The sequence below is a fragment of the Carassius carassius genome, chromosome 47, assembly GCF_963082965.1.
Source record: "Carassius carassius chromosome 47, fCarCar2.1, whole genome shotgun sequence".
In the NCBI taxonomy this organism is placed as follows: Eukaryota; Metazoa; Chordata; class Actinopteri; order Cypriniformes; family Cyprinidae; genus Carassius; species Carassius carassius.
The window spans coordinates 2,171,386-2,198,447 of record NC_081801.1 but is presented as its reverse complement, the minus strand read 5'-3'; the positions used below and the strand labels follow the sequence as shown (position 1 = coordinate 2,198,447).

Below are 27,062 nucleotides of genomic sequence, written 5' to 3'. Positions count from 1 at the left end.
TATACTTATTACAAAAAAAAAATATAAATTAAAGCTATATAGAAATATTTCAATAAATCAAATAGAAATTACAAAAATATCAAAATTAAATTACTAAAACTTTAATTATTAATTAAAAAACAAAACCACAAATGCACAAAACAAATTTACTGTCAGTTTACTTCATTAGATTTCTCTAACTATATATATATACAGTACAGACCAAAAGTTTGGAAACATTACTATTTTTAATGTTTTTGATAGAAGTTTCTTCTGCTCATCAAGCCTGCATTTATTTGATCAAAAATACAGAAAAAAATGTAATATTGTGAAATATTATTACAATTTAAAATAATTGTTCTTAAATGTATTATACTTTAAATTATTATTTATTTCTGTGATGCAAAGCTGCATTTTTGTGGATCATTATCACATGATCCTTTAGAAATCATTCTAATATGATGATTCATTATCAAAGTTGGAAACAGTTCTGCTGCTTAATATTTTTTCAGAACATGTGATACTTTTTTAGGATACTTTGATGAATAAAAAGTAAAAAAAAAGAAGAAGCTGTTTTTAAAATATAAATATTTTGTAATAAGAATACACAACTGGTCAGTAATTTTTTTTCTTTCTTTTTTTTTTATAAAATCAATACTTTTATTCAGCAAGGATGTGTTAAATTGATAAAAAGTGATCGTAAAGAATATATATTATTAGAAAATATATTATTAGAATTTTTTTTTTATTTTGAATAAATGCAGTTCTTTTTAACCTTTTATTGATCAAATATATTAGACAGCAGAACTGTTTCAACACTCATAATAAATCAGAATATTAGAATGATTTCTAAATGATCATGTGATAGACTGGATGTTACATGTGACACTGAAGGCTGGAGGAATGATGCTGAAAATTCAGCTTTGCATCACAGGAATAAATTATTTTTTTAAAGTATATTCAAATAGAAATCTATTATTTTAAATTGTAATAATATTTCACAATATTACTGTTTTTTTTCTGTATTTTTGATCAAATAAATGCAGGCTTGATGAGCAGAAGAAACTTCTTTCAAAAACATTAAAAATAGTAATGTTTCCAAACTTTTGGTCTGTACTGTACCTCCATCTCTCTCTGCTTTCAGAGGGAATTAATCGCTCGCAATAAGCTGCAGGAAATGTGTGTGAGTGAGTAACAGCTCTCTATCATCTAATGACCGGAGATGGGAAAAGGAGAGACAGAAAGCAGACAGAGAAAATCAGAGAATGAGAGCGTTCCTGACGTCTGCCGAGTCTGTTTGTTTTTGTTTGTTTGAATTGCTCATCGTAAAATGGCTCACATAATCCATAACTCGCAGAAAGACTGAGAGAATAACCATCAGAATGACAGTTCCAGTTACAATTCTCATTCCAATTAGATTTTTAAAGGCTGTTATAGTGTGATGTCATATCAGAACCTTTTTAAATTCTACAAAGAAAACATCAAAGAACCCAGAATTCAAACCAGAAAAGGAACCTACAATGTAACATCTTGACTTTATTACCTGATGAACCATATAGCAACTCAAGAACCCTAATCAGACTGATTTTTTTAAAGAATAGTGTACCTTTTAGTAACCTAAGAACCTTAATATTTTAAAAATCAACATCACAATTATTACATATTTAGATTAATTAGGAGAAATGTAACACTAAATATATCCATCAGAAATTGATTGCATTGTGAAAAGTGAACATTGCATACCAGAAAAGAGTCAGATCTGAATACAGTCAACTGTAGGGAGGAAGAAAACGTTGTTCTAGGAATCAGGGCATGATTATTTAACAGGATTCCCACGGTCATGAAAAAAATGAAAATGTCAGGGAATTTTAACATTTTGATTTCCAGGCCTGTGGAAAAATTCATGAAAATTAATCAAATATTTAAGAGGCATGGGAATTCCTGTAGTGAATTTAAAATGATCCAGTTACACTCGGTCATAAAATATTCAGTCAGCTAGAAATTGCAATTTGTGAGTCCAGTCTAAAATAATTTTTACAAATCCTTATCCAGTAACCACAAAGAACAAAAACATGGAGAACTAATGGAAATTCCCAGGAGCTGAAGCCAGGAAGGTGAGCAGGATATAAAGACTGAAAGTCAAGTTCATCCTGCAGAGCACCTGTGCATACTGTATCCCAGTGGAAACATATCTATTTATATCTATTGTTTTATATTGAAGAAACCTGCATTAAATTACTGCATTAACTAGTGGCAAATCTGTAGAAAGGCAAATTAACAACAAAAGTAGCCTAAAATGATGAAAATAGCTAAGGGTCGATTCTGATGTCATGTTGACTTTGACATATGAAATGAACAGATCTTTACATATAGTGAGAATACAGAGATCATACTCTCAGAATTTTATTAACTGAGAAAACATTATTTCAAGAAAATTGAGAAAGCAATTTGGTGCAGCTGCTGATTTTAATATGGCCAATAAGTAAGATGAAATTCAGATTTTTGTAACTGTAAATATCAGTCGTTGCTCTATATGATATCAAATATGATGCAGTAGGCTTTACAGCGTTAAGTGAGCACAGGAGTGTGTTTTACATTCTGAGCTGATATGAAAATAATCGGAGAATGTGAGCACAGCATTTGTAGACATACGTAAGAGGTGCGGGGTAGCAGATGGTGGGAATAATTTTGCTCAGAAATCATTATGTCTATGACATCACAGTCACATTACCATATGAATGCATTTACATGTCATATGCACATTGATTCATTTATCAGTGTTTTGGTGTTGAATTCTTTAAAGCACCAGATCATTATGAAAGCTTATTAACTACACAGAATATAAACAATAAAAATGGTTGAGGTTTGCTCATAATTCTGACTTTTTTCCCTTGCAATTCTGAATTTTAAATTCCATTATGGAAGCAACATTAAAGAAGCATATTGAACAATTCTGACTTATTTTTCACAGTTCTGAGTTTATATCTCACAATTTGGACCTTTTTTCCAAGCAGTTCTCATAATTGGGATATTTAAACTCAGAATTGCAAGATATAAAACTGAGAAGAACAGTCAGAAATGTTTAACTGAGGAGAAACAGAAAAAAAAACTTTTCTTCTCTGAACTGTAAGGTATTATGTTGTAATTCTAACTTTTCTCAGAATTGTGTGTTTAAATCTCACAGTTGCAAGTTTTCAACTTTCACAATGGTGCAATAAAAAATTGGAACGGCAAGAAAATAGTCAGTTTATATCTCCCGATTTTGACAGCTGCAAGGAAAAAAGTGCAAATTTTGAGATCTGTAATTGTGAGCTAAAGTCATAATTACCTTGTTTATTCCATAGCAAAAATAAGTTTCCATAATGAGTTTAATTTTAGCTATTCAGATTTTTTTTCTGAATTACAGGAAGACAAAAAACTAAATGTATAATTATAAACTCAGAAGTCAGAATTTGCATGTGCATTTCTTTCTAAACCTTTTTTTTTATTAATTTTTTATTCTGTGTTTGGGATTTTTTCTCACAATTACAAGTATGGTTAACGAGTTAATAACTTCGAAATTGCGAGAAAAAATTTTTTTATTTGCTGGAAGAAATAATTACATTTCTATAGATCAATGATGTTTTTCTAAACAGCTAGAGAATAAAAAACAATTCTTTGTAAAGATATCAAATGTATTGCATTAGACCAGGGATAGGCAACGTCGGCCCTGGAGAGCCACTGTCCTGCAGAGTTGAACTCCAACCCTGATCAAACACACCTGAACAAGCTTATCAATGACTTCAGGATTACTAAGGCTGCAGGCAGGGTAGGGCTGGAGCTAAACTCTGCAGGACCAACATTGCCTACCCATGCATTAGACTGTAAATTGGAGCTTCTAAATTGGAGATTTACTATAATGCACACTGACACACAAGGTATACAGTAAATGATAAAGCATACACCACATCACACTCCAGACTGCCAGACAGCTCAAGCTGGACCACTTTAGTACACACTAAACCACATCTTGGAAGAGCGATGGTGTCAGAGAACGAGGTTAAAGGAGATGGAGGGAAGGAGAAAGAGAGGGAAATGTTCACAGGCAGTGGAAAAGAAAAAGCGAGAAAAAAAGAGTGTGTGAGAGAGATAGATGAGGGTTGGCTCAAGGTACAGGACGATGTTGTGAATATTTGATGCTGATGGATCCACGTTCACTCCAGCAGAACAAACTGGATTGAAGCTCGACAGTAACACACACCCACACACACACACACACACACACACACACTGTGCTGCTCAGGTGGAAAAGTCTCATTTAGGATCAGGGTCATTTGGTCTTACACAAACGCTCATTTCTGCTTTACTGGGCCCAATCTACAGCAGCACACCTGTGTTCATTGCTCTTGATGCATTTCCACCTGCCACCACACACACATACCTATAATTTATATCTCTGAAAACATCAGCCCTGCGTGAGTGCAGGTTATACCGGAGGTCTGAAATGATTCTAGTGGTCTTCATACCGGATTCATTCATTTCTTAATGACTTTTCACATTAAATCATTAAAAACCTGTTTTGAAAAATAAGTAATTAAGAATCAAATACACATGCACAATTTACATTTATGTGCACATTTCATTTCATTTTAAAATTGACCAGTGTTTTGTTGTTAAATAAAACTAAAACTACAATATAAAAAATGTACTTAATTGAAATAAAGTTGAAATAAAATAAGATTTTAATTGAAGTACAAAAATGACTACATTTGAAATTAAAATAAAATAAACCTAAATAGATTTTTTTTAATCAAAAGCACATTACAAAATTACTAAAAACTTAAAAATAATAATAATAATAATAGTTAAAACAAAAATAAAATAAGTTGGAGTACTAACATTAATAAATTTGGAGAGAAAAAAACGTATATCTAAAGGTGACAAAAGCACATAACAAAATAAAAAAAAAATTACATCTAAAATTAAATTGAAAATATAAAAATAGTCAAATTCTAAATATTAATAAATAGTAAATGACACTAAAATAACACTGACATTAATATTAGTATTCAAATTAATCAAATCATTCCGATTCCCTGCATTGTCAGATCTGTATTACAGTACTGCTAAAAGTCTAATGTCTGCCCATTGTTCTGTCTTTCAGGTGTAAATGTAATCTCCACGCATCTCTGTGTTTGTATGTGGATGGCAACTTACAGTGTCAATGTGAACACAACACGACCGGACAAGACTGCCAGCGCTGCAAAAAAGGATTCAAAGCCAAGACCTGGAAATCAGGATCGTATTTACCAACACCCAACGGATCCCCCAACACATGTGAGTAACATACACAGGAAGAGCTTACTTCACTAAACCAAAAGCAACATTAATACACCTAAACACACACATAGAGCAGAGAAAATCACTAAATGTATAAATACTGTAGGCATAAAATGGTATGAATGTAACTGCATTATAAAATCAATTGCACCAAGTCATCAGGTCCTCACAAATCAGATTAATCCATTTCATAATAATCTACTCCACAATGAAACGGAATTAATTATCTTCAAAATCAACCCCTCACATCTAAGCCTGTCACATTGAAATCTCATTATTTTCTGGGTTCAGAATTCCTCGACCGGAATTCTTCTGAGCTTCGGAGATCTTTACACTCCGACACACACAGAGAAAGATCCACCAGCCTGGATCAGGATTTATCCCTGAAAATGTGGACAAAACGATCAGGAGACACTCGCTTGTGATCTGAAATGAGAGATAAAACCAAAGCAAGACAAATGGGAAAAAATGCAGATGAGGACAAAGAGATGAAAATGAACACAGATTTCATTTTTCCTCCCTTCTGTACAGTATCCAAAGGGAGATCCTTTGGAAAACAACATCCCTCCTTTTTACCAGCGGCACTCTTGATAAAATAATAATCTAGGGCAGCACACACACACACATGGTTGAATCCAGCAGACTGCAGATCTCAACTCACTTCACTTACACACCCGAGCGCTGCAGAGCCTTTTAGACTTCACAGACCTGTCAGCTCACAGTAAGATCAAGACTGCTGGTGTGGCGGCCCAATTCCCAGAGAACAGAGAGGAGAGCAGCGCAGACGCACATCGCCATGCTGCCTTTCCAGGATACAAAATGTTCCCAAACAGATTCACAGTGCTTCACAGGAAACACATGCATATGCACAGGTACCTCTGTGTGCACACCTCTGTGGAGAAAACATTCTCAAATCTGCACTAATCACTTCCTAAACAGGAAACACTTGATCTGTTCCAAAACCTAGTGGGCTGCCTACCTAGACCGCATTTAAAGACTAATTATGCTGCTTTCGTTTCGCTAAAAATACCAGAATACCTGAATGCATTTCAAATAGCACAGCAAGATTACATTCTTTTTAATATATGCATATATTTATATGCTTATTCAAGTCAACATGAAATTAAAACTTTACAATTCTTATTTTTCATGGAATATTGCAGTGTGGTTTTATAAATCTCAGTTTTTATTATTATTATTTCAGTTTTTTAATTTTACTGCCTTCATTTGGCAAATTTTGGCAAAAAAGGGCAGAATACCAGAATGCATTACACCGTGCGCAGTGAAAAATCTTATTAAAATTGCTCTTTGATTATCTTAATGATTTTAAATATTTCATATTTCAATATTTAATGATTTAGTGAATAATTTTTAAAATGTCAATATTTTAAATATTTCATATATGCATATTTTTATATTTATTTAATATATCCATATATTTATTTAATGCTCATTAAATCTGACAATTCTTATTTTTCGTGGAATATTGCAGTGTTTATTAAATAATCAATTAAATCTGTAGAGCACAATTTCTTAATTATGCTACCTTCATCTGACCAAATTCTCTGGGCAAAAAAGGCCAGAATATCTGAGTACACTGCAACAAGCGCAGTGAAAAATTACGGTTTGTTTATTTACATAATGTATTTAATATATGCTTATTAAATTGTTAATTCTTATTTTTGGGGCATTTCGAATGTGAACTTTACTTTTGTGCCAAGCTGAAAGATATTAGGGAGAACTATGTGAAGTGTTTTGAAAAAGTGACCCAAGTATTAAGAAATGTGTTTTAGTGATTATAAAAAACAAAAAAGAAAAAACATAAAAAATAATTGTAATAGCCAAACTAAAAATGTCTTATTTACACTTTTGCACTGTGATATGACATAATATGTTAAGCTTGGATGTTATTTATGTCTAGTTATGTCCAAATCAGTCATGATGCTCCCTTAGAAGGCAGCTGTCTATGTAGAAAACAAAGCTATTGACACAAACTTTGTCTCCCTCTCTTTCAGGTTCCCAGGCATTAGCTGGTTCTTCTTCTGGTTCCAGTAAGTACCGAACTCTCAACAAAAGAGAGGACAGGTCTTTGATCCTCTCTTATATGTCAGTCATCCCTCGCTCTCTCTCTTTCTTCATCGTCTCTGTGCTCCATCCCTCGTTATGTGTTCTTAATTTTTCACTGGCCGCCCATCCTGTGGCTTTCATCTTTGTCAAACCGCTGAAACTAGCCGCAATTCAGCTCGACATCAGAGAGCAGTAGAAAGAAAGATAAAGGGAGATACAGAGGAAGGAACGGAGAGAAGCAGGAAAGATGACATGATTCCTTGAGGCTTCAAACAGAATAGGAAAGATTTGAGATTCACTCTCAAGACACGCCTACAACATCACATGCACAAAAACACACACGCAAGCGCACAAGATCAGTCCACATCTAAGAAGGGATTTCCCAGAAATAACAGTACAGCTGGTGGGTCGATCTCAGACACAGACCTACAGACCTACCTTCAAATATTCATACAGCAAAATATACTGTAGGCCATCAAATTTTAGTGAAAATCATCAAAATTGCTGGCGGTGGCTGGCAACGTTTAAAAAAAAAAAGTTTTTCTTTTTTCACCTGGCAAAAAATACAATACATAAGTCTTAAAAATTTCGATTAACTGGCCAATTACTCACTACAGAGAATTTTGGTCCCTGGGTGTCTCTACGTGAAGGTGGAGTTAGATAATGTGTTTGGATGCGTGTTAGAGTCTTTTAAACACATTGAAGGATATCAAAACACTTATAACTGCAGAACGGTTTACAAAGCACATGCGGTTTAACACTTCCAGAAAGTTTTCTCAAACTCGCTTGACTTTATGTGTTGTGACGGAGCACGTTCAAGAAATGCTGAGTATATGCCTGCCTGTCCTGTCGCCATAGTCCTAATCTAATTTTAAAACTGCCTGTGTTCCCGGGAAAATGCACTTAGTGGAAGTGAAGCCTGGGATCCTGTGATGTCAGGACTTTAAGAGGGTTTGTGTAACATCTTTCAGCGACATGATGCATTCAGAAAAATTTGCATGATTCCATATCAAAAGGAAATTGTGTCATCCTCAGGGCATCCAAGATTTTTCACAAGGACAGATTTTAAAAAATGTAGCACTGCATCACTAGCTCACCAATGGATCCTCTGCAGTGAATGCCATCAGAATAAGAGTATGATAAAAACAATAGTCCACAAGTAATCCACACCAGCCCGTCAGTTAATGTCTTGTGACGTGAAAAGATGCTTGTTTGTTATAAACAAATCCATCATTAAGATGTTTTAAACTTTAAACACAGTCCTCTACCCATAACATTGCTTTCTCCAGTGAAAACGTTGTCTTGTCTGAATCAGGAGAGAAATCTGCACAGATCAAGCACTATTTACAAGCAAAAATGGAAGTCCAAAACATATGCTGTTTGCTGCTGGATTTTGATTTGAGAGACAACAGGGGATAGAGTTTTTCACTGGAGGAAGCATTATTGTGGATTATGGACTTGTATTTTGACCAGAAGCAACAGTTTAATGTAAAAACGTCATTATGAATGGTTTGGTTTCTTACAAACGAGCAGCTTTTGGCTTCAAAAGCAATTTTTATCAGATGTTTGGACTCTCATTCTGACGGCACCCATTGACTGCAGAGGATCCATTGGTGAGCAACTGATGTGATGCTAGATTTATTCAAATCTTTCCCCTTGAAGAAACAAACTTCTGATCTGGGATGGCCTGTGGGTGAATTATCTACAGCAAATTGTAATATTTTTTTGTGAACTATTCCTTTTAAGCAACAACACGTGGCTCTTTTTGGATTGTGTGTGTGTGTGTGTGTGTGTGTGTGTGTGTGTGTGTGTGTGTGTGTGTGTGTGTAGAATATGTCCTAGAGAAATCAAAACCAGATCAAGATCATGTCTATGTTTTCTCTCCCCTGTAGTCTAAGAGTCCAAGGGTCTCCCAAACTTACACAAACACACACGCTCAAATGTGCAAGAAGAGACGGAGAGGATATGTAGGACAGTGTGTGTTCCTATTAATGTGTGCTGGATATATGTCCTTCTGCACACATACACATGCAGGGATTATACGGTCAGTGTGTGTGTTCAGACAGGGATTACAAGGTCAGAGCGGCGAGTCTGATCCTCTGGCAGCTGGTTGGTCATTTGGGCAAACAGCCACAAGAAGTAGAACAAACAAGTACACACAAACACTACAGGCAATGACATCACAGCAAAACACAGTCAGTGAATGATAAATTCTCTTTCATTCAGGAACAATTATCATCATTCAGATTAGACTCTCTCTGTCAGTAGACCTTGTGTTGCTGTAGTTTCAGCTGCATGTGTTGTTTTCAGATGCTTAGTGTTTGTCTTTAATGCCAACAGTGACTGACACTTCAGCTGAAGACTTCACTACAGCTATAACAGAATTGCCAGCTTTGAAGACAGGTGGGACAGTGTAACCCTCAAAGGCTAGTTGTAGCGATAAGTAGTAACCAGGAATATGACATGTGTAGAGTAATATACTAGGCCATATAAGGTGCTATGCAAGTTGCTGATTTAGTTTACTAGCAGAGCTTAATGATGATGTAATGTGCCTTAATCCAACAGAGCGCAATCTGCAACTACTCAAGCGTACAAGCAAACACACATGCATGAACACATGCATACTGACAATTTGCTTTAAACCGCAGCTTCATAATGCAACAGCATCTCACTTAAGACCTCCGATTTTACAAATGTGTTTCGGTTAGATAAACTGATGGAGATAACTGAAAAGACGGACATCCTTTCTGCAGAACACAAAAGCAATATAAACCAAATGGCTTTCTAATTCTTGAATTGCTGCACTAAACTGGGAAATGTGAATTTTAAAATAAAATAATGAAAAAATATAAAATCACATGCATTGATTTAATGCAACAATAAAACTAGTGTTTCAAAAATGTGTTGATACATACTAAATAGAGCATCACATTTTTTTAAACCCAATTTTTTCCTAAAAGCCTTTGAGTTGAAGACAGATAAAATGATAGTATGATAGAACAACAGAATGATAGACAGACAGACACAGATAGATAGATAGATAGATAGATAGATATTAAAATGTACACATTTATGAATTGAAAGGGAGTCGATTATTCTGAATTTGCAGTACACTTAGCAGAATGCTAGTATCCCATTCTGAATATTTTAATACACAGATTGAACATGGAATGAATTCATAACTGCCTCTGCAGTGCAGAATGGGATTCCAGTTGATACTAGTGCCCCCAATGTGCCTAGAAAGCAAGTGCAAGAACCAAACTACAAGATTTAAAATGCAAGCAGTTTTCTTAAGCTCAGCACTTTGTGTGTGTGTGCGTGTGTATTCCATGCTGACTCTGGTTTCTCTAACTTGATTCTATTATACTCACCCCGCAAATCTCATTAGATGCCCCTCACGCACACCACATCCCACCAGCTGAAATAGAGCCTAAGGCATTTTATACCACCATGGAAGCCCCGCCCCCTACCACACCCCCTTCTTACATTCTCAGTGAGGACACGCCACACAAAGCTACACCCCCGGAGGAGGGGCCTGTTCATGCACATATTGAAAGCAAAGGTAAGTTGCAGGCACTAGTTTGTGTGTGTTTTAGTGTTGTTAGTATGCTATAGAAGCATTTTTCTAACACTTGTTTTGGCAGTCAGAGCACTGTAGCCAAGCCAAGAGCTCAGCGACTCTGCTGCCAGTAAGTCATCTACTCAAACGTACCCCTAGAGGATTGTGGGTAATGGCTCCAAAGCAATGTTCACAAGGGGAAATCAATGCTCAGTTAGACAGTGTTTTCCCCTGTCAAAATATAGAGTGACTTTGCATCTTTCAGAGCAAAGCGGACTAGGGCAGCCGCCGAGTATATATGAAACAAAGAACCACCCCACACACACATGCTCATTGATAGAAGCGTGCATACACACCCCAGGAATGAATACTGCATGACGTTTAATAAGTGAACAAGAACTCCAGCTTGAGCTCAGATCAGAAAACATCAAGCTGGCATGAAAAAATGGAGGGGGGAATAAAGCGCTCAGCTGAGATACAAAACAGAGCAGCTCATCGGATGCATTTAATAAAGGTGGAGATCTTTAAGATTCCCAACAGGATACTGCATGTGTGTGTTGATGAAATTAAGCATGGTCGTTGTTAACGCACAGGAGTGTATTTGAACGATCAAATTTGACACAATCTGTGATTTGATATTAATTGTTGTTTGGTTTGTCTGTTTAAAATCATATGCCACTTTAAATGTGTCTAGGCACTACATACACCTTTGCAACCACATAGAAGATCACTCAGAATGGCAGTCACTTTAGTTTGAAACTACACTCAAATTAAGAACCACATCAATAAAGCACAGAAATAAATGAAACCATTAAAACAGCAGCAATAGTTGCACTTCAGCTATTTCCATTAAACAGCTGGTTCACCAAAATGCAAAGAAAACAAATGGGTAAATAATAAAGTGACTGAAAGAAAAGAATAATACTGATGAGTTAAATAAAATAAAATTACTAAAAATATTATAGTATATAAAATCATAATTATAAATATATCCACATGTAAATATTTCTTCCATTTATACATGTATGTGTGTGTGTATATATATATATATATATATATATATGTATATATATATATATATATATATATATATACATACAGTACACACACATGTAAACACATTTTGTGTTCTGGATGCAATAAAATCATGATTAATCGATTTAACAGCACTATATAAAATATAAAAATATATATTTTTAAATAATTAAACTGAACAGAAAACTGAAAAAAAAATGTTGGGACCCTTTTAGAAGGTAAAAATGTGTAATATGTTATTTAGATTATTTCATAGAGATTTGAGACTTCTTGTTGGTTCTTATTGGTGTAATGTCATTCTGATATGACATAAGATTTTTAAAGATTTTAAAATGACAATTCCTTCTTTTTAATAAACTACAGACCCTCACACACATAATCATCAACCAAAGCATCCACGACAAAACATGATTCCTGTTGAAAAAGAGAGGAAATGCCATGGAAAAATTAAGAAACAGTTAATCAAAGGTATTGTTAGGCCATTAAGTATTTGGCAGAAATATAGTATTGTGGTAGATGTAGTTTTGGCAACCTTTTCCTAACCTGTTGTTAAAAATTAGTAGTGTAGTAGAGACAACAGAGGAGTCTGTAGTCTGTGGTTGCTCTAGATTGAGATAATTGTGATTGAATAAAGCGTGAGAGTTATATGATGAATGTAAAGGTTGTTAGTTCTGGATAGTCTGCTTGGTGTTCAATAGCGGTTTATAAAGCACAACAAGGTGTATGTGTATGTGTTTGTGTGTACATACCAACTTTGTGATTATCTGAATGATTGCACCCCAAGCATTACCTACACCACCCCCAGTGGAGGATTCTGGGAAGGGTGAAGAGATTTCTGCGAGCAAAGAGAAGATTCCTGGGAAGAATGAAGTAACTGAAGAAGAGTCTGTTAGGCTAGTGCCAGAATCTGCTGAGTCAATTCCAGAGCTTGTCAAGCCAATATCGGAGCTAATAGTAATTCCTCATGAGCCAATGCATAAACCACTTGAGACAATAGTGAATCCCCATGAGCCAATGTATAAACGTCATGAGCCACATGAACCAATAGTGAAACTTCATGAGCCAGGGCATAAAACTTATGAGCCAATGGTGAATCCTCATGAACCAATAGTTAAACCTCATGAGCCAGTGCATAAACCTCATGAACCAGTAGTACATCATCACGAGGCAGTGCATAAACCTCATGATCCAATAGGGAGTCCTCATGAGCCAATAGTGATAAGTCATGATCCAATAGTGAATCCTCATGATCCAATAGTGAATCCACATGATTCAATGGTGAATTATCATTGGCCAGTAGTACATCATCATGAGTCAATGCATAAACCTCATGATCCAAAATTGAATCCTCACAAGCCGATAGTGAATCCCCATGAGCCAGTACTTAAACCTCATGAGCCAATAGTGAATTCACATGAGGCAATGCATAAACCTCATGACCCAATAGTGAATCCTCATAGGCTAATGCATGAAGCCCATGAGCCAATAGTACATCATCATGAGGCAATGCATAAACCTCATGACCCAGAGAAACCTCATGATCTAATAGTGAAAACTCATGAGCCAATGAATAAACCTCATGGATCAATAGTGAAACTCCATGAGCCAACAGTGCATACTCATGAGGCAAAGCATAAACCTCATGAACCAATAGTACATATTCATAAGGCATTAATACATCCTCACGAGGCAATGCATAAACCTCATGAGGCAATAGTACATCATCATGAGGCAGTGCATAAACCACATGTACCAATTGAACATCATCAAGAGACAATGCATAAACCTCATGAGCCAACAGTACATCATCATGAGACAAAGCATAAACCTCATGAACCAACAGAACATCATCAAGAGGCAATGCATAAACCTCATGAGCCAATAGTACATCACCATGAGGCAATGCATAAACCTCATGAAATTATAGTACATCATCATGAGACAGTGCATAAACCTCATGAACCAAAATTGAATCCTCACAAGCCGATAGTGAATCCTCATGAGCCTGTAGTGAAACCTCATGAGCCAATAGTACATCATCATGAGGCAGTGCATAAACCTCATGAGCCAGTAGTGAAACCTCATGAGCCAATAATACATCATCATGAGCCAATAGAACATCATCAAGAGGCAGTGCATAAACCTCATGAGCCAGTAGTGAAACCTCATGAGCCAATAATACATCATCATGAGCCAATAGAACATCATCATGAGGCAGTGCATAAACCTCATGAGCCAGTAGTGAAACCTCATGAGCCAATAATACATCATCATGAGCCAATAGAACATCATCAAGAGGCAGTGCATAAACCTCATGAACCAATAGAACATCATCAAGAGGCAAGGCATAAACCTCATGAGCCAGCAGTACATCATCAAGAGGCAAGGCATAAACCTCATGAGCCAGAAGTACATCATCATGAGGCAATGCATAAACCTCATGAGCCAGGATTACATCATCATGAGGCAATGCATAAACCTCATGAGCCAGAAGTACATAACCATGAGGCAATCCATAAACCTCATGAACCAATAGTAAATCATCATGAGGCAATGCATAAACCTCATGAACCAATAGTACATCATCATGAGGCAATGCACAAACCTCATGAGCCAACTGTAAATCCTCATGAGACAATGCATAAACCTCATGAACCAATAGTACATCATCATGAGGCAATGCATAAACCTCATGAGCCAACAGTGAAACCACATAAATCAATATTAGGATCTCATGGACACATACCGACTCAGCCAAAAAGGGAGTCTCATGTACTAGTACTAGAGTCTGTTGAGACAATGCATGGATCTGTGATGCCAAAATTTGAGACAATTTCAACAGTACACATGCCGCATGAAACAGAATCAAAGCATCATATCTCAGGACCAAGATATATGGATCGAAAGCCAGAACCAGAGAAACCAAAGGAGTCAGAAGAAGGAAAGACAAAAGAAGGGGAGGAGGAAGGGTCTCATAAACACACAGCTGTTGAAGGTATGGCTCAGGTGGTAGTCTCAAATGGCCTGTATTACAGAATGTAGTACAAACCTGGATTGCTCAGTCCTTCTCCTTGCCTGTCTAGATCCACACAAGCAGTCAAACGAGCATGGTAAAGGAGAGGGTGAAGTAAAACCCATCCATAAATGGGAGAGAGAAGATGAAGAGAATAAAAAAGGTATCCCAGCTGTGAGATTGACTAAGAGTGCTTTGTGGCTGGTGAAGTCTATCACTGCATATGCATTGTAGTTGTTTGAATCAACAAGGAGATGCATTAGCTTCTGTAGTCTGCCACTTAAAGTTGAATATATTAGATTACACATGCTTGGTAGTGACTTTTTGGGCCTGTTAAATGTCTCAAACAATGATTCTGTTCCCCTCCCTTAACCATGTGAATTGAAAGCTGGAGATTTGCTTGTCGTAGACATGATTTGCTTTGCTTTGCTACTTTTAATATGTTTCTAGATAAATGTTATAAAATAAGACTTTCATTTTCCAAAGCTCTTCTGAAGTTCTTACTATCTGGAGGGCAACAGACTGTACAGCTAAAAGGCATCATATATGACGACTTCAAAGGTAAAAAAGAAATTAAAATGAGCTGAGAAAAGGAAGAAAGAGATTTTAAAGTACAATGTCACACCATTTACAAGAATGAGGGAGCGTTCTTGATAGAATTCATTACAGTGTTTATGACTGGAAGGGAACAGTACCATTCTAGATTCTAGAGCCTTTGACTCGAAAGCTCATGGGTTCTAGAACTCACCATTATTCCATACAACTCATAAACAATGTCATGTTTTTTAGAACTGTAGTTTATGAGTTGTGTGGACCCGTGAGTTGTTTAGAAGCGATAATTAACTACTTTTTACAGTGTTTTTCCGGATTAATTAGCATTTTTCATTTAGCAGATTCTTTTATTGATCCACTGTAGAAAGTTCATGCTGCCGCATTCGCTAATTTTTCAATGGGCCTTAGTCAGGGTATCGCAGGGGCATCAAATAGGGAGTAATATTGGAACTGAGTAACAGGGGTCCATGGCGAGGGATCGCGAATCCCCCACTCAACGTTATTTTGAGGGGGACCCATGGCAAATTCACTGCACAGGGCCCAGAATTCGTAGCGATGGACCTGGGGTCATATTTAATTTTTGACAGGAATGAAAACAAGGATGTGAGGGACAGAAGGACAGTGTGTTCAATCGGTTGTACTGTTGTTTTGCAACATACTGATTGTCAACTGACCAAGCATCAAAAGAATTTCAGTACACAAAAACTCCACGAAACAGCTTTGAAAGTTGTGAGTTGTGAAAATTATTTGTGATCTAGGACCTTCATACACCGCATGCCACTGTTATACTATAAGGCCCCATCCACATGGAGACGTTTCCACGTTTAGCTGTATATGCATACATTTTGTATCTTATAGGAATTTTGTCCACACGGATCCGGTGTTTTGGGAAGAGTGAAACCGATATTTTTTTAACCGGGTCCCACAGTTGATAAATCTGAAAACCCCACCCTTGGGAAACAATGACGTCATCAGCCCACGTCTCTCCCCTAGTCAGAGACTTCTACGTCACGTAACAGAAATAAAAACATGAACAAACACTGAACGATTGTCTTTTTATTAACTAGCATTAACACAAAGATTAATAAATATATTGTTCCATGTTCGTTTGTATACCACTTGCAAGGTTTATGCATAGTCCAAGTCTTCTTCTCCATTTTTTTATGTATCTCTGTGGCAGAATTACATCGCCACATACTGGTCTGGCATGTATACTGCATTGTTTTATGTCAGTTTCGTGGTGTCACAGACGTTTCTTGAGACGAGGGGGGGAAAATTATTGTATAGGGAAAGCTCTGGCTTCGTGTGGACATAGCCTACAGTAAGTCTATCACTCGCAGTCTTGTTTCCAAAATGCCATCTAACCTGACTAAGGTATATAATTGGGCTTTAGTTCAACAGAGGAACAGGTAACTCTGAAGAGTTCTAAAACATGTTACAGTGGAGATGTCAAATAAAGTCTAGTACTTTAGAAAGTTCTACAGCATATGATGTTAAGAGTTCAAAGACTAAAGACTCGCTGAGTTTGATGTTTTTCAACATGTCACTTCCTGTTTCCAGTATTCTAACTCTCATTAATCCCTTCATCCCTGCTTCTCTCTATATGCATGATATATAAGGTAAGTGTGTTGTGATCTGCTTGTGTGTCTATGTGTGTAACTCTCATTTATATTTCATTGATTTGCCTGTTCCTATGTGCTGAGGCAGGCTCTGTACGGAGTTCTCGCTCTTTAGCTTTTAAAGTGTTCATAAATATTTGAAAGACACATCTTAACTGATAAAAGTTTGGAAATAGCTAAGAATTCAAAAGGCTGATTAAATGGTCTGTTTAATATGCATTTATATCAGTTGTATATTAACTTGTATATTAGATTACGGTTGTGCCTTTAATTGTACCCATACATTCTGCAGTTGCAACATTAGAAATATTAGATTTTTCCATACAATCTCAACTATGTTTTAATTCTGAAACATCCCACCTGTCTGACTGACTATCATATGCAAGATACAAATACCTTCTAATCTGGACAGTAGTTAATTTTTGCTCTCTCTCTCTCTCTCTCTATATTTATATATATATATAAAGAAATACACTCCGTTCAATAGTTTGGGTTCGTTAAGATTGTTTAATAATTATAAAGAAGTCTCTTCTGCTCAACTAGGCTGCATTTCAGCAGAAATACAGTAAAACAGTAATATTATGAAATATTATTGCAATTGAAAAGAATTGTTAATTACGCTTGGCAGGCACTGGTCAGATTCTCGAAACGGGGTGACACTGAATATAGTCAGTGCCACAACAGACACTGATTCGGTGTGAGTGACAGAAAGAAGATACAAGACAGGTGTGAATGGGAAATGGGAGAAACCAGCAGTCTGACAGAAAAAGATCTGCTTCAGAAAACAGAGAAACAGCTGTTTCAGAGAAAACGTCTGTCATCAGACTTTCCAACATCTTCGGCGCACATGCACACATACACACGCTCACAAGTGCCACACACACACGTGCACGAGGTGTGGGAAAGACTTAAGTGAAAGAGTGTGTGAGATATCGCCCTGTCAGCAACACACACCCACATCTTCATTTCAGCCGTCAATACTACAGGCGCAGCAGGAAAAGACACAAAGTGAAGCAAGAAAAATAGTCAATAGCTCTTCATTGATTCAGCATTGAGATTGATGCAGTCTGAATGTCATTCTCTAACATTCACAACACAAAACTTTCTAGTACACCCAGAACATTGAAATGAAACTGCAAAATCATTTTTAAAATCATCATGATCATGAAGTCATTAGCTCATTAAAATGTATCCGCCCACATTTACATATCAACACCTATCCGGTATTCAGCAGGTTGAATGACATTTCGCATCGCAATCCATCCCATTATCTCAAAAATCTGGAACTCCTTTCTTTACTCTTCACTCTCCTTTAACCCTTCTTTACTTTAAAACAGTGTTCAAGATGACATTTCTCTCTCATTCTCAGATTGTGAATGTAATGGACATTCGAATCGCTGCAGTTACATCGACTTCCTGAACATAGTGACGTGCGTGAGCTGCAAACACAACACACGTGGTCAGAACTGTGAACACTGTCGCATGGGCTTCTACAAAAACACCTCTGCAGAGCCCGATGACGAGAATGTGTGCATCGGTGAGTAACAGTGTACAATTTATATCTGAAATGCTATGCACGAATAAATTAAATCACTGGCTCAAGCAATACTGTAGGTTATAAATGGCATTAGCAATGTAACAGTCATGGGTTCAATTCCAAGATGCTTGATCTAAGAAAAAAGTTATTCAATACCGAAATTATGCAAGAAAAATTTTATTATTGTAAATTAGAATGTGATTCTCAAAGTACTTACAATGTACTTCATTTTGTTTAGGTCTGTATGCCAAAAAAGAAACTGTTAAAATTTATTACATTTAAAAAAAAATTCAATTTTAAAACAATTCTGAAAAGAAATCATAGGGATCTATTGTTGTAAAATTAATTTATTAATTAATAAATTGTTAACTTTTTATGTATTCAATTCAGAATATTTTATTTTATTAAGTAATTTTATGTTTAATTATTAAAATTTGATTAAACCATTAAAACATCCAGGGAAAAAAAAGGAAAACACTGGATTTGGGAAAATTAAAACTTCGATTTAATAGGGTGCTAAAAAGTAAGTTTTTTTTTTTTTTTTTTTTTGTAAGTTCAGTAGGTTTGTATGTTCAATTAATTAGACGTTATCTTTGATTACTTAAAATTTAATGTAATGTATGTAACCATTTAAATCAGAACCCTGCAAATTTAAAATAAGGGAAAAAAAATAATTCTGACAAATGTAAGTGGACAAAATATAATCTGTGAAAAAATAAAAAAGAATAAACCTGATTATCATTATCTAGAAACTGGTGTAAATTACTTAAATTAATTATAGTGAAGCACTCATTTATTGCTGCAGTTACTGTGGAGTGAGCCAACCTTGATGAAATGACAATATTTTCAATTAAAATACACAAAATTACAATATTTATTGCATCCACTAAAGCTGTAAAACGGAGGAGGGTTGTGCTATACAATGCACAGTCTTTGATGGTTCATTTAGTCAGTTTTAGAAACTAAAACCAATTCAGCAAAAAAAATGACACAGATTAGGAGCGTTAATCTTTAAAGAGCAGCTGTCCCAGCAGTCAGGAATCTGTATCCATAAAAATCCAGCTAAAAGATGCAGGAAACTATTCTAACTGATGTAGTTAAAGAGATGTAGTTGGATAAAATTACTGAAAGAGGGAACAAAGAAAAAATGCAAAGATGAAACAAAACTGCATTGGACACTATGGTCAGCAAAGTTAAACTGCAACATTATCATCCTGTGAGCGTCATATTAGAGATTCCCAGTGGTGCTCAAGTAAACGTCCAGAAATAAACCCGGATGTGACAGCTCTTAAATCAGCGCGATGCTGAGAGTACCAGGATGGAGAAGGAAGTCCATCTGCTGCATGAGGAGGCAGGGCGCGGGGTAAATGAAAGCGTGCTGTGAAGTCAGCACAAACGAACTCGTCCTCACCGGGTGTGTGCCAGGTGACAAACATGGCAAAGGGTCAACACCAAGATCTCCACGATGAGAACATTTACCTCATCCTGAGCTCACAATAGCACTGAGTTTACAGTGTCTATTTTCAGGAGTTCTCACAGAAGTGCAGTAATTCATTCTAATGTAGTTGGCTACAGCCCAATGCAAAATACTGACGTGTATAAAAAAATCAGTGGATAGTTTCTAAAAATAACAAAACATAATTCATTTAAAGCTACAATACACTTTAAAAGTGATGCAGTACATTAGATCTTTACATCAGAGATTTGTTTGTGAGATTAACAATGCATTTTTGTAGGCTGAAGCACAAGTTCACCCTGGTTCCCTCAACAAAAACCAATAGGATGTTTCCATTGCCTTTTATTTATTGCAGAAAATATTTTTTTATGATTCTTCACAATAATCACAATAATCTTCAGGGTTTCTGCAGGTTTTATGAAGGTAAATTTAAGACTATTAAGACCTTAAATAAAATTTAAGGAATAAATTGAACAGAAAATAAACATAAATAGTCCAAATTATTTGGGAATAAATGGGAGTGTCCAATGGGAGGAGTGTTCAAAATAAACAGGGGATCTGGTGTCCTCGCTGGAGAATTGTGAAGGAGGTCATATCATTCATTGGCTGCCCTGCTCTTTGAGATGTTGGCATTAGCCATAAAAAAATCCATATTGTTCAACCACTTCTAAATATAAACAAATAGCATGCTTTTTCACAATGCAAATAAAGCTATGCACTAAGATGACATTTTTAGTGCATGCAAAAAAACACCATGTCATATGTGCATAGCAACATCAATGCATGCAGAACTGTCAACAGTAAAACCAACTAATTAAATAACAAGTAAAACCACTGAGCCTTTTTGGCATACATCATTTTGTAGGAGTTCAACCCTTTTACTCGAACTAATTCTCTCTCTTTCTTTTCAGAGTGTAACTGTAATACGATGGGCTCATTGCACGACCGCTGTAATAGTACCGGCTTCTGTCAGTGTAAAGAAGGCACTAATGGAGTCAAATGTGATGAATGTCTCTCCGGTTACTATTGGAAACAGGGTTGTTTCCGTAAGTACCTCCCAGATTCATTAACCAGTTCCTAATCAGACATCATTCAACTCTCCAATCTAATTAACAAGTCCATGTCAAAGTGTGCAATCACCTCTCCATTCTCCTCAGCCAATTTCAAGTTTAAATCAGATATTAATTGGCTCAATTGTTTCCAAAAGCCATTTGAAATAAGTTACTGTGTAGATAATATTTTTATAGTTTTAGCTTGCAGTCATGTAAAGTTTTTACATAGTGGAATTAAATCTGTGTTAATTCTAAATTTGAATGACAGAGAAAGGAGAAAGATGCTTTAAAGGAATAGTTCACCCAAAAATGAAAATTTGCTCACTTTCAGACCATCCGAGATACAGATGAGTTTGTTTCTCCATGGAAATTTAGAGAAATATAGCATTGCATCAGTGTCTCAGCAATGGATGCACTGCAGTGAATGGGTGCTGTCAGAATGAGAGTCCAAACAGCTGATAAAAACATCACAATAATCCACAGCCCTCCAGTCCATCAGTTACTAATGTCTTGTGAAGTGAAAAGCTTTGTGTTTGTAAAAAACTAATCCGTTCTGTGGATTATTGTGATTCCTTAAAATGTGTAGATACAACATCTACCAGCAATGGCATATTCTGCCATAGAGATACGAGTGACCGTTTTAATTTTGGAATTGGTTCCAATTTGTTTGGCACAAAAAAGGGATGTGGTCCCAAAATAAAGAGGGTGGGGTTCCTTTGATTTGACAGGAGTCTGACCTCTTATCACGATGTATTAAACATTTACCGCACATCAAAACAGCATATTACTGGTGTCTAATGGGTTTGGCTATTTGTGTATTCAAATGATGTGCTGCCGTGCTGATTCTAAGCAGCCCTTGTTCATTGGAAACTGGTTTGTGGGGTAATGATCACATTTGTACCTGTATTCCCATGGTGATTTTAGAAACCCTGCACACAGCGTTATCCCCGTGATCCATCTTTAAGATGAAACAGACCCATGGCCAAAACCGCTAGCACTGTGAGGAGAGAAAACAGAGGAGAATACATCAGGGACACACTTCCAGAGCTGGATTAGTCACTTTTTTCAAATAGATTTGTTTTGTTCTTAGGTTAAGTGGATCTGGTTCTAGTAAATTCTGAGAATTAACCATATGGTTAACATTAAGTTTTTACATAGTCTGGGCAAGTCTTTAAGAACTTTTTGTATTACAATCTCATGCATGATCTTTTTAGTTTTGCAATAAAAATTACAATTTAACCCTTCAAATACAGTCTTTTTTTAGGTTATGTTCAGAATGGCAAACTTAAAGCTTAATTAATTACGTGCAGTATAAGTCATTTCATTGGAGTGGATGGGAGTTAAGTATTATCTTTGCACGAATTACTTAATTGTTTTTTTAATAAAAAGCTCTCTGATTGGTGGTGGTAGGTGGTGATGGGTTATGTAGTTTTTCCACTAGAAATTCCACTGTTAAATAATTATTTTAAAAATAAGTTGATAAAATGCGGATTATGGCTTCAAAAAAATCATATATAATCGTTAAAAACTGTGTAGCTCACAGTAGGTATGTTTAGAAAGGTTTAGAAGTTATTGTTAAAAACCACTTCCCCTCTGGAGAAAATGAATGGGAGATTTTCTTCAGGAACCCGAAGACATATATAATTAATTCCATATCATCTTTATTATTTTGCATCTTTTGCAAAAAAAAAAAGATAAATACTGTGACTGATATTACTTACCCTTAATTTGTCACTCTGGAAATGGAAGGTCAAGTAGAGCATGTTGCATTGTGGGATACACTGCTCAATGTAATGTAGTAGTAGGTCATCAAGGTATTTTATGAGACAGAAAAAGTACATAGCCATAGTCATCCTCCTCTTTATCATTTTCTGTCCTTTCTCATACACACACACTCATTGTTCACTGATGAGACGGTTTGGGGTCAGGTGTACAGCACCTGGTCTCATTAGTATTCAGACTCCTGCGACCCGTTGTGGCTTTTTAATGACACTAGACGCCCATGTTAAATATGACACAGATACAAGCCACTAAGCAAATGATCATGGCTGTGTGAGTAAGAGACACAAACACACACACACACACTACCGGCAAAAAGATAAATATATATTCTTTATGATTTTGAAAGAAGTCTCTTATCATCACCCAGGTAAAACCAGTAATTTAGTGAAATATTTTTTTGTTTATTTTTTTTTCCTGTGGCTCAAGTGGTAGAGCATTGCATTAGCATCGCAAAGTTGTGGGTTCGATTCCCAGGGAACACATGTTAGGTAAAAAAAAATCACATTTTATTTGAATAAAAGCATCTGCTAAATGCATAAATTAAATTACATTTTAATTTAAAATTTAGTTTATTCCTGTGATCAAATCTGTATTTTCAGCATCATTACTCCAGTCTTCAGTGTCACATGATCTTCAGAAATCAGAATAATGCTGATTTACTGCTCAAGAAACATTTCTGATCGTTATCAACAGTTGTGCTGCTTCATATTTTTATGGAAACTGTATTAGATTTAGTTTAAGAAAAGTTCAAAAGAAAATTGGAAAATAAATATTTTATAACATTATTAAATTTAATGCATTCTCACTGAATAAAAATATAAATTTCTTTCTTTCTTTTTTAATATTACCTCAGATATTTTATAATGGTTTCCACAAAAATATGAAGCAGCACAAATGTTTTGAGCATATTAGAATGATTTCTGACGGATCGTGCGACACTGAAGGCTAAAAATAATAAATGACATTTTAAAATATATTTAAATACAAAATGTTTATTTTAAATTGTAATAATATTTCACAATATTACCGTATTTCTAATTAAATAAATGCTGAGAATAAAAAAAAAACATAATTATTCCAAACTAGTCTAAGAAAAACAGGCTGTATTTGCTTGTGCATAACTTTTTCCTCTTGCTCTCCACAGCAAACGTGTGTGACGATGAGTTACTCTTGTGCCAGAACGGGGGGACGTGCGTTCAGAATCAGCGCTGTAGCTGTACGCCGGACTTTAAGGGTGTTTTGTGCCAACAATCGCGCTGCGACGGAGGCAAAAAGTGCAACGGTGCCAGTGTACTCACGCTGAGCCTGGCACTTCTGCTCTGCCCGCTCCTCGCCACCCTGCTGGGCTCCACCGCCTCCTGAGAGACCCCTCCTTCACCACCAGCGGGCACCAAGAGGGCCAGATGCTCAGCTTCGCCCTCTACAGGATGCAGAACGCCCTGCAGGACAACAAGAACGAGAAAACAAAAAAGACTCTTGTAGAGCTGGAAATCAATGGAACTCAAAATGTGTGCCTCACATATATACGCTGAGGACGAATAATACCAAAAACACACACACTGCACACACAAAATCAACAAGAAGTGTGTTTCTTGTGCAATAGCTGCGAAATGTAATCAAACCTCACTTCCTTCACTCTGATTGGTCAATGTAGGGGCGTGTCCTCACAGTGATCAGAGACTGTAAGATGTTTTCTGGAAAGGTCTAGCTTTATGGCTTTTTTTTACACTCCCTTGCAGCAGTTTTTCACATTCAGAGGTATGTAACGAGCACTCACTGTTATTCGCTAAAAAGCAAAGAGTATGATGTTATATCATGACTATTAAGATTTTAGGCATTGTATCGCTGGTTGTTCTAGGAATGTAGGAATCATTGATATTTTCCAAGTATTCAGGACACGAACACGCTCTCCAACTCGCAAGAGAAGATATCTAATCAAATGCAATTATTATGAACCCACATTATTTGACTATTTTTAGTAGAGATTATTTTTGTTTTGGATCTATATAAGAGACTGAATGTTTTATTACACTGTAAACTTTGCAGCACACAAACTATTATAGTACGAGAATCTATAAGGTAGAGTTTACATCGTCTGTGTGAGTTTACACACTAAATGTACCAAGCAGATTTTATTAGATGGCAAACTCTATGGAAATGTATGGGGTGGGGTTTATTACACTTTATGGTTAACAGATTTACAAAACTACAATAAAAACTGAATGAAATCTGAAAACAATAAATGTGACTGTTACTTGGCCACGTTTGAGTTGTTTCTGTGTGGATCATTTCCTAACTTTTTTCCTAACAATAACTTTAAAAACACATAAATTAAGCATAGTCAATTTAAATGAATACTAAACTCAGTCCGTTTGAACTTTTAAAAAATATGTTTGTTTTGTCATTTAAATAAATACTGCTATAAAAGGGAATAAAGGACTTTCAGGAAAAACACTAACTTAAATTCATTTACAGTAATGGCAAAAAAAAAAGGAAATAAAGAGCTTACCTTACCAGAAGTTTTAATTTTATATTATGTTTTGATATTGTCCTACAGATTTCAGTGACTTCATCAAACAGTGTTTTAAAGTGAGACAAACCAACTAATAATACCACAAAGCACAGAAAATCTGGAGAAACACCTGGAATATTTCTTAACCAATCGTCAATTTATCATGTTACTAATAATAGAAGTACATGTCCCATGACAAACTTTTCAACATGCACTTGAATTAACAGATAAAATTATTTGAAATTAATTTCATTAATAATATTGTACCTAACATGATTTCTATCTGCTAGAATTGAGTTATTTCATCCGCTATATTAAGACAGCATGGTATGAGTGACCCAATCAAATCTTCTACTGGCTTTTATGTAACAGTAGTAGAGGAACCCAGAGAGAGTTTTAGATTTACTTTGGTCTATGCGGTCCCTGGCTTTATGAAATATCTGAAAATGACACCCGAGCCAGTGAGACAGCAAACAGGATGCCGCACCAATAAAATAAAATTACAACAAAAGCAAGATTTCAGGCCTCGCAGAGCTGGTATCTTCCTGGCGAGAGAAAAATGCTGCGTCACATCACAGTGGCAAAGTGTCCTGCACCTGAGAGGATCAAGCTTTTACCTTAGTCAGCGGGCATTGATTACCTTCCTCTGAATATCAATAGCGCACACAGGGAGGATACGTCAAGATGGGTCTTTAAGAGTCCAAAGCTTTATTCTACACCCTTTAGATAGAAAGAAACACGATTATAACAATGATGTGCTCACTAACAGGTCATTATAGGTGATCATGGTAATGATCATAATTTTTTGTGCTTCCTGAAATGTTTACAGTGTAAGTCACATTATAAATATTATTATTAAACACATAATGATTTTAAACAATAGCACATAAATAATAGCATACACCTTGTAAAGTAAACTTATTTCCTATATAGTTAAATGTAAGAAATATCACCTCTCTTTCATGGTTCCACCAGAAAGCTTTCTAGCTACACGAATACAACTGCATTTCACAGGTTAATAAGATTGAATCAAACTGAACTGTTGAATTTGAGTTGTGTGTTGGTTAGAGTTTTCTGTGCAAATCTGTAATGTTTTTACTGAGGCTGTTGGCCTCACATTATGCGGACCTGCACAGTCCTGATTTGTGGAGTATAATATACCTAAAACTGGGGCAAGGTAAACCGGTGTAAATTTAGAAGCATTGCGCCCCCTAATGGTGAGACAGACGCTGCACGTTTTACTACCACTCATTTAAATACAGGTTTCTTCCCTCTCCTTAAAGCACCAAATATAATATTTTATTAAATTCATGTCGTTAAGTGTCATCTTAAATCAATATCAACAAAATCTACCTTACCAGTTATCAAAATCCATTTACACTGCAATTACAACTGCATACAAAAAGTTACACACTGCATAAATAATGTTTTAAATAAAATAATGTAATGTTGGACAATAATTCATTAAACCGATTTGTTCAAACCGTCTGATTCACTCATGAATGAAGCAAGTAAACACCTTATACAGTCTATGGTAAATTAAACACCCAAAATTATATGACTTGGTTATTGAAACATTT

The 27,062-nt window shown here is 35.8% G+C and overlaps 1 protein-coding gene across 2 annotated transcripts in view; it reads left to right on the top strand.

Annotated features, from left to right (window-relative positions):
• Window positions 1-25,213, top strand: part of LOC132130455 (netrin-G2-like) — a 58,085-nt gene extending 32,872 nt beyond the window's left edge. Inside the window, exons 4-8 of one of the 2 annotated variants that reach the window (XM_059542168.1) lie at window positions 5,123-5,295; window positions 7,314-7,349; window positions 18,513-18,680; window positions 21,048-21,182; window positions 24,115-25,213. In XM_059542168.1, coding sequence (XP_059398151.1) covers window positions 5,123-5,295; window positions 7,314-7,349; window positions 18,513-18,680; window positions 21,048-21,182; window positions 24,115-24,332 — 730 coding nt within the window. In that variant the 3' untranslated portion in view covers window positions 24,333-25,213. Of the gene's footprint in view, window positions 1-5,122; window positions 5,296-7,313; window positions 7,350-9,705; window positions 9,769-10,753; window positions 11,826-18,512; window positions 18,681-21,047; window positions 21,183-24,114 lie in introns of those variants that run through there. The other variant, XM_059542169.1, reaches the window with a different exon arrangement.
• The last annotated feature ends 1,849 nt before the right edge of the window (window positions 25,214-27,062 follow it).